Source organism: Microcaecilia unicolor, chromosome 7 (genome assembly GCF_901765095.1).
Source record: "Microcaecilia unicolor chromosome 7, aMicUni1.1, whole genome shotgun sequence".
NCBI classification, from domain to species: Eukaryota; Metazoa; Chordata; class Amphibia; order Gymnophiona; family Siphonopidae; genus Microcaecilia; species Microcaecilia unicolor.
The window spans coordinates 192,212,022-192,220,500 of NC_044037.1; the positions used below are offsets into that span (position 1 = coordinate 192,212,022).

General features: G+C 39.3%; 1 protein-coding gene across 1 annotated transcript in view; it reads left to right on the top strand.

The window, feature by feature from the left end:
* Window positions 1-6,006, top strand: part of ERBB4 (erb-b2 receptor tyrosine kinase 4) — a 1,861,028-nt gene extending 1,855,022 nt beyond the window's left edge. Inside the window, exon 28 of the mRNA XM_030209189.1 lies at window positions 5,369-6,006. Within this exon, the coding sequence (XP_030065049.1) occupies window positions 5,369-5,814 (446 nt within the window). The 3' untranslated portion in view covers window positions 5,815-6,006. The remainder of the gene's footprint in view (window positions 1-5,368) is intronic.
* Window positions 6,007-8,479: the final 2,473 nt, after the last annotated feature.

Consider the following 8,479-nt stretch of genomic DNA (forward strand, 5'->3'; position numbering starts at 1 on the left):
TGCTTTGAGCAACCACTTTATTCTTTGACATATGATACATATCTAATATCTAAATTTAATAAAAGGTATTAATTGTGACTTATTTTTATTTATTTATTTTTTCTATGTGTTATCAGATAATTATGGATTTAAGCTCCACCTCCCCAACCCCGCCCCATTTAGCCTCCCCAAACAGTTGGGCCACCGACCGCCTATGCACAGGAGTCACCAACCTGGGTTATCTCAATACCTTGCAAGCAACATTATCTCAGCAACCCAGGAGGACTGTTCCAACAAGCCACATCTTGATGCTCCCAGGATGCATGTTAAAGGGGCTGACATCTTTACATAATGATGGTGGCCAGAGCACCTCCCCAAGGTGAAAGCCCCTCGAGTCCCCTAAATCAAAGCCCTCCCTATAGTGCTGCCCCAGACAGATAGCCCCCCCCCCCCCCCACCAGTGGCCATCCTCCTACCTGAAAGTTTCCTCTCACTGAACCGAAGACCCCACAAGCAGTTCCACCCTGCCGAAGGTCCCCTGAGCCTAACTTAGTAACATTTCTGGTGTCTAGTGGTCCAGTTATGAATCATCCCTAGTTGCTCCTGCCTTGCTAGCCCTTTCTCCAAAATGAAGCTGCCAGTCCTTATATGGAATCTTGACCCCCTAGTGATTGTACAGCAATACTACCATTTAGGGGTCATTGGTGCCATTTTGTTCGATCCCTCAGGCAGCAAAAAAACCCTAGCTTGTATGGTATTTACATAGTGTGAGCTGCTTTACATGCATTTGCATGTTTTAAATCTCTTTGTAATGCAGGGTGACCTAAATAATGCTACAATAGGGCACCACAACTAATATTATTTTGATTGTTCTGCGGGTTTTGAATTGCAGTCCTTTCTAGTGGGGAAAGATTGTATAACAGTGTGTTCTGTTTATTGGAGAGTTTTATTTTTGTCCTGTGTCTAAAGGTTCATATGTAGTTTTCAAGTATATGAGGTCATATGTGAGAAAAAATAGTTCTGTTTTTTTTTTTAACTTTAAAATCCAATGTGTTGGAACTTTCCTTTCTTTTGTGGAAATGTACTTTTAGATCCAGTTTACTGAAGAATTCCAGCAGGTCAGAGTAGGGCTGAGTTTCATCCTGGCTGGTGGAAAGACAGAATGTTAGTTCTTTTGAGAGTACTCTGATGGTTGATAGAGAGATATATTATCTCCACTTGATTTACATTGCTATCAGTGCTTTTGAAGTTTGGTTTGTAGGAGTTCTGATAATTGTCATATCCTGGTATGTTCATCCAATGGACCCAGAGTATCAAGAAGCTTATTTACAAAGTCGTATTTAAGGATTTGCAGTAAGTATGGATTAATTTAACTGCAGTAACTCTAAAACCACCACAGCACTATTGGAGGTGTTCCCATGAGAAAAGGCCAGCCATGCACCCACTTAACCATTATTTTCAAGGAAAATTACCAGTTGGCACCAAAGTACAAGCCGGCTATGTTGGGGGCATTTTGGGGGCAGATAGCTCCTGATATTCAGAATTAACCAGCCAGTGTTAGCGCATAAAGAAGTTTATCTTTATATGTGGACAAATGGCCAGTTAGCTCTGAATATCAAGTTAACCGGGCATGTGCTAGCCGACATTTTAAAAAATGGACATTCAATGCTGATGACCAGATATGGTCTGTCACTAAATATCCAGCAGACATTAACAGTGCTGCTCACTGCTGACTAAATATCAGGGGGAGTGTAACTGCAGTATTTCTTTACTGTCTTGATGAAGAGGGGATAACTATCGAAATCTTGTCTAAGATATAATGTTAGTTCTATAAAAAGGTATCACCTACAACATGGTTGTCAACCCTTCTTAAAACAGTTGCTGTTTGGCAAAAGCTAAATATTTAGAGATGTGGCCTTCAGATCCTATAAACAGCAGGAGTGAATCCACTTTAGATGCACCTAAAACTTTACAAAATAGATCAGTGTGTAGGCGAATACAGATAAAACACTTTTGAGGTATTATGGGGGTACCTAACACTTAATAAAATTTCTGAAAGAAATTAGTCCCAAACAAGACTAACATTAGTGAGGGAAGTGTCAGATGCAAATGTATACCCCTTTTCCTTATAGCCAAGCCTACTGTGACAAAATAATAGAAATAACTAGTTCCAAACCCAAGTAATAGAATAATTACTTTATTTACAATAGCAGCAAATATAATGTAAGAAATACAGGAATAAATTCAAAAATAACTTGGAGTAAACGCATATAGATCCCTAACTAGACTCCAAAGTACAAAGAGTCACTCTGACCCACTGAGCACTAATGCAGAGGTACATGGCACATACACCCTGATGCAGCCTTCAGATGGCAATGTCCCTCAGATGGTCAGTCTGGTCCAACACAGGTCTTGAACTTATAATGTGCGGAGGCAAAAAGGGGCATGTTATGGATGGGGAAATGGGCATTTCATGGGCATTCAAAAATGTAGGCACCTAGTTATAGAATATGGCCCAGTCAACACTGAGATTTACACCAGGTTTTCGTTGACATAAATGGATGCATGCAAATATCGGCACTGAAATATCAACTAAGCATATTCTATAATCTGTGCCTAAATCTAGGTGCTGATTATAGAATTTGCTTAGTCTGCACTGATATCAGCGCTGATTTTGTTAGGTGCCATATATAGAATCTCCTCCTCAGTGTATTCTGCAAAGTGGTGCATGTAAATTCTAATGCATGCTGTTGAAAGGGGGGGCATGGCTATGGGTGTGGAATAGGCGGGTCGTGGGTGTTCTGGAAAATTACGCAGAGGGTTATAGAATACACCTGCTTTGCATCTAACTTAGGTGCCAGTATCTACACCAAGTTTTACTTGGCATAAATGGCCATACCTAGAGTTAGGCACTGTCATGGCTGCTTGCCATAACATGCAGAAATGTTGGCTTATTCTATAAAGTACACCTAAATTAAGGCGCACTTTATAGAAATCACTTAGGCAAATTTAATTTCAGCACCAAATTTTTAGGTGTGATATATAGAATGTAGTCCAAAAAGGGTCATTCTAGTATTAACTAGGCACTATCATTTATGTGCTTATATGCCAGTGTGCTGTCTAAGCACTTTTCTGTAAATGCGTGATTATCTTGCATAACACTTATTTCCCATAGGCCCCCTAATGCTATAAAAGTTGCCAAAAATTGTGCGCCAAATTTAATTGAATAATGAGCTAATTGTGTATTTGGATTTATCTGCTTGAAATCTACAGATGTTGCAGATAGTGCAGAATTCAGCTGTGCGCCTGCTGTATGAACTTCCAAAATTTGAACATGTGTTCCCTTTGTTGTGACAGTTGCGCTGACTTCCCATGGTGCAAAGAAGTTCAAATTGCTGTTGTTAGTTTATTGGGGAATTCATCAAGACTCTTCTATGTAATACACTGAAATGATATGTGCCATCTAGGCAACTGTGTTCAGCAAATGCTTGTGCACTTGCTATTCTGAATTTAAGACATCTGCACCTGAGTATTACAAAGACTGGCGTGTTTTTCGTAGCTGGCCCTATTGAGTGTAATAAGCTGCATCTAACGCAGAACTCTTCGAGCAGGGACTGTCCTTCCATGTTAAATTGTACAGCGCTGCGTAACCCTAGTAGCACTTTAGAAATGTTAAGTAGTAGTAGTAACTTGCATGTGACTTATTGACATTACTGCTTGCTGAATGTTTGTGTTTATTTAGGGGCACTTTTAGAAAGGCATGCCAAAAACGTGCCCTGCGGTAGTGTGGGCGCATTTATTGGATATGCACTGGACCATTTTTCCACTGCATCATGAAAAAAAGAGGGTTTTTGGGGGCCGGGAAATGGACGTGCAGCAAAATTAAAACCAGTGTGCGTCTATTTATAGCCTGAGCCCTTAATGCCACCCATTGGCTTAGCAGTAAGAGCTCATCAGTTACACATGCGGTAACCGACCAGCATGTGCCAACTGCTGATTAACGTCGGGAATGCCCCCCCCCCCCCCAGTAGAAAACAGAAACTTATTTTCCACCTCTGGTTTTTGGCATGTGCCAAGCTCAGAATTACCACAAATTCAGATTCCTAATCATATATTCTATAAACTGCGCCTAACTTTAAGTGTGGCTTATAAAATAGCACTTTTTTTGGCGGTGATTGTTTTGGTACCATATATAGAATCTAGCCCAGAGTGTGCACTTTGGTGAGACAGAGGTATGGATACTATTTAAGCATGTAACATATAATACTATAAGTTATATATGTCCCTCTCACATTGAGGCACCCACACTTACACCAGCTATATGGCCTAAATATAAAGTGAGTCAATACTAGGTTGTGGCAGTATTCTATAAAGGAACCTATGCACTTAGGTTCCTACTGCATGGTCTCAGGGTGCCTAAATGAAGGCTCCCAGTTATAGAATTGCCCCCTCCCCCCAAATAGTGATGTTGTAAAACCAAAATGCCAAGCTGGAAGGAAGTACATTACTATCTTTCACTTGATTGTGCTAGGGGATACCATGGGAGGTTTGGGAGGATTTGGGGATGGAGGTTGGAAGGCACTAGATATTTTTGTGCCAGGTGGGGGGGAGGAGCCATGAAGGCCATCCACTTCCATTAGTAATCTGTCATGAAGTAGAGAGAGGGAATGTAATAATTCTACTGACCTATTTACCTAATTTCTTACACAGTAATATGTTAAATTAGACCATACTTCTTACTCTGTTTATGATTATACCTTTTGCAACATAGTGTAAGCCACATTGAGCCTGCAAATAGGTGGGAAAATGTGGGGTACAAATGCAGCAAATAAATAAATAAATTTTTAATATTAAATGACAGGTGGGAGGCATGGAGAGGGGGTAAGGGTGGTCTTACATATTTTTAATGTGGGGCTAGCTTAACTGAGCAGTTGTTAGACCGATTTATTCCTGCTACCATAGTCCAATGATTTAGCGAGTTTGCGCTCAATATCATACTAACAAGCTACGAGCTTCATTTCCTAACATGTATTAATTGCTTTTTATCACATATTAAATAATATCTCCATTGTTCTCAGTGTGGCCTATTTACTACCTATGCACTTAACTTGAATTGAGGCACTTCATTAAATGAGGTCCTAAATTTTAAAACCTGTTTCAGGAACACACCTAGCCATCCCTTTTTTGGCCAGCTAAAATTGTGTAGCCTGTAAGAAACATATAGATAGTTAAAGGAACCAGATTTTCAATGGGGCATTTACTCGAATAAAACATGATTTCAGCTGAGCAAAGTTTTTAGAAATTGATCCTTGCATACAAAAGAATATGAATTCATAATGGTGAGAAGCAAAATTAGATTTTCTAATATTTATTTTGCTGTATATTTTAGATTACATAAACCCTGTGGAGGAGAATCCATTCGTCTCTAGACGAAAAAATGGTGATCTTAAAGCTCTGGAAGCCCCTGAATATAACAGTGTCATCAATGGAAAACCCAAGCCAGAGGATGAATATGTGAAAGAGCCCTTATACCTCAACAGTTTTGCCAGCACCTTGGGAAATGCAGAATACCTTAAGAGTAATGGGCTATCTGTGCCAGAAAAAGCCAAGAAGGCATTCGACAACCCTGAATATTGGAACCACAGCCTACCACCCAGAAGCACCCTTCAGCATCCTGACTACCTGCAGGAGTACAGTACAAAATACTTTTACAAACAAAATGGCCGGATCAGGCCCATTGTGGCAGAGAACCCAGAATACCTCACTGAGTTCTCGCTGAAGCCAGGCACTATGCTACCGCCTCCACCATACAGACACCGGAACACAGTGGTGTAGGACCAGCAGTATTATAAAAGTGGAGAGGTATCTTCTCCTCTCTTTTTCCCTTCTCCCAGGTCATCTCTTTCTCTCTCTTTGTCTGGTGGGCTTCCTCTTCCAGCTCATCCCCTCCCTTTGATATTGCTGAGTACTAGAACAAAAAGTCACTTTGGCCACCAGCTATTCAGAAAGAAAGAGAATATAAGACAAACAACTGCCATAACTCCATTACAAGTATTGAGGAGGTGGGAGGAGGCATGAATCAGAAGGGTCAAAAAACATCAATTGGGGATTGCCAGTTTTGAAATCACTTTTTAAGTTCAAAAGGAGACTTTCCAGGGAGAGATAGAAAGTGATCATTAGTGTAAGCAGCAATTTGTAGGAAAGTAGAAAAAGCTAATAAAATACTAGGGATTGATCAAAAAGAAACAGAGAACAAAACTGGGAATATCATTATACTTCTGTATAGATCTATGTTGAGACTACACCTTAAGTATTGTGTGTAGTTTTGGTTACTCAGTCTCAAAAAAGGATACAATGGAACTGGAAAAAGATCTGAGAAGGACAACAAAAATATTAGAGGGGTTGGAATAGCTGCTCTATGGAGAAAGGTTAAAGACGTTAGGGCTCTTCAGCTTGGAGAAAAGATGACTGAAAGGAGATATGATAGAAGTTTATAAAATCATGAATGGTATGGTACAGTCCTTTCAAACAAAACAAGAAAAAAAAAACAGATGGATACTCCATGAGACTAACAACACAGAAGGTATTTTTTTTTTTACACAGTGTATAATTAAGTTGTGAATCTATTGCTAGAGGATATAGTTAAGTGACTAACATAGTGGGGTTCAAAAACGTTTTGTACAAATTATTGGAAGAAATGTCTATAAAAATTGATTAGCCAGGAAGATTTGGGAAAGATTAGCTCTTGAAAGAGAAAATTGACATTCTTTTCCAATCTTCTGGGTACTTGTGACTGGTCACTGCAGAGGCAGGCTGGTGGGCTTGATGGACCTAGTTTTGATTCAGCATGGCTCATCTTACATTCTTTTGGCCAACATTAGTGACATTGGCATTGGTTTCTGTTGTGAAATGCCATGTAACAGAGATTGAAAGAATTCAGTCTGTTTCTCCCAACCCTTTCCCCCTGCAGCTAGGGCAGGTTGATGTAACTTCCAAAAACTATTAACATGTCTATCAGAGCTATAAGAAATGAATGCATTCATTCTTGCTTTTTTTTTTGACCCTCAGTCATCTCTTAATTTGCAGCAATCATGATTATATTTCCTAGTGGCAGAAACTTTGAATAGGAGCATCTCCTGTAGGCTATCTCAGCATGAGACCTCTATAGAAGAGGAAAAAAAATGATAATAATGAGTATCTGCACAGAGCATTGGGTAGTGATACCTATGGAAGAAATGTGAAGAACCTCCAACCTCCCAATTCTGAAATTTTTATGGAGCTTAACTTTACTGTTTTCTAAATGTTGATATAAACAGCCCTCTTCCCCACTACAGTGCTGAATTTGAAAATGTCAGCATTTGGAAAGCAGAGGGCAACACCAACGGGATCGGGAATAGTTTGCAAAAACTTTGGCTAAGTATGGCTGAATAGATGGGGTGGTATTTCCTGATCATCCTGTTAGAACTGAATGAATTCACTGGAACAAAGGTACTTCTTAGATCAGCATGTACCCGTGACTGTTCACTGGAAAGTCAGTTTGCACTTAAGTTGTGATTTTTGTGGTTCTTGATCTGAACTGTGTTCTGAGTTTTTGAATGAAGCAATATGAAAGCGACCAGCAAAATAATAAACAGAAGAAATCTAATGATAACAGATAACTGTGGAAATGCCAAAATGAAGTCATTAAAGTCCTTGAAACAGTATTTAGAATCATTTTAAAAGCTAGTATGCAATGTCATGCAGGGATTTAGAGAAAGAAAAACCGAGCCATTAGGCTGAAGACAAAAGATGAGAGCAGACAAGTGAACATCTAAACATATCTGCATCCAGAGTACGATAAGAAGAAAGTAGCAGATGGTGCACTTTACCTTTTGGAAAGGAAGGCATGAGACAAAAACATACGAAGTATAACAAGTATGAAATGTGCATGGTGGGGTTTTTTTGTTTCTGTTTTGTTTCTTTTTTTTTCAAAATGTTCTTAGAAGAAAATGTAAATAATGGAGGGAGAAAAATTGCAGTGGTTCATAATTCTTTCTGAACACTAAAGCAGTAGTATTAGGAAAAAGCTGTTAGATAATTTAGTTGCCAGTTGAAACAAAACTGTTACTCCATTTTCTCAGTCTGTTTATAGTTCTTTCCCAAGGAAACGTGTAACGGTGTTGAAGATGTTTGAAAGCTTTTGCTTACCTGGTAACTCTCACTATTTTAAGTCGAGGTAATTTAGGGCACTGCTGGACTGATCATAGCAAAGCTGCTCTTCAACAGTATACAGTACTATGCACCTTTTATCCTCACCCCTCCCCCCAACACACACACAAAACTACAAGAAATAAAATGTATGAAGTCAGAACAGAGAGAAGACTGATAATTTAGAGCTTAACAAGAATCAATACGTATAAAACTGCCAGCTTGATGTCTTGAGGAATCCATTACTGTTTCTTGAAACTCACTTCTTATTTTTCCCTCAAGATCATTATTCACCTCTGACCCCCAAGAACTG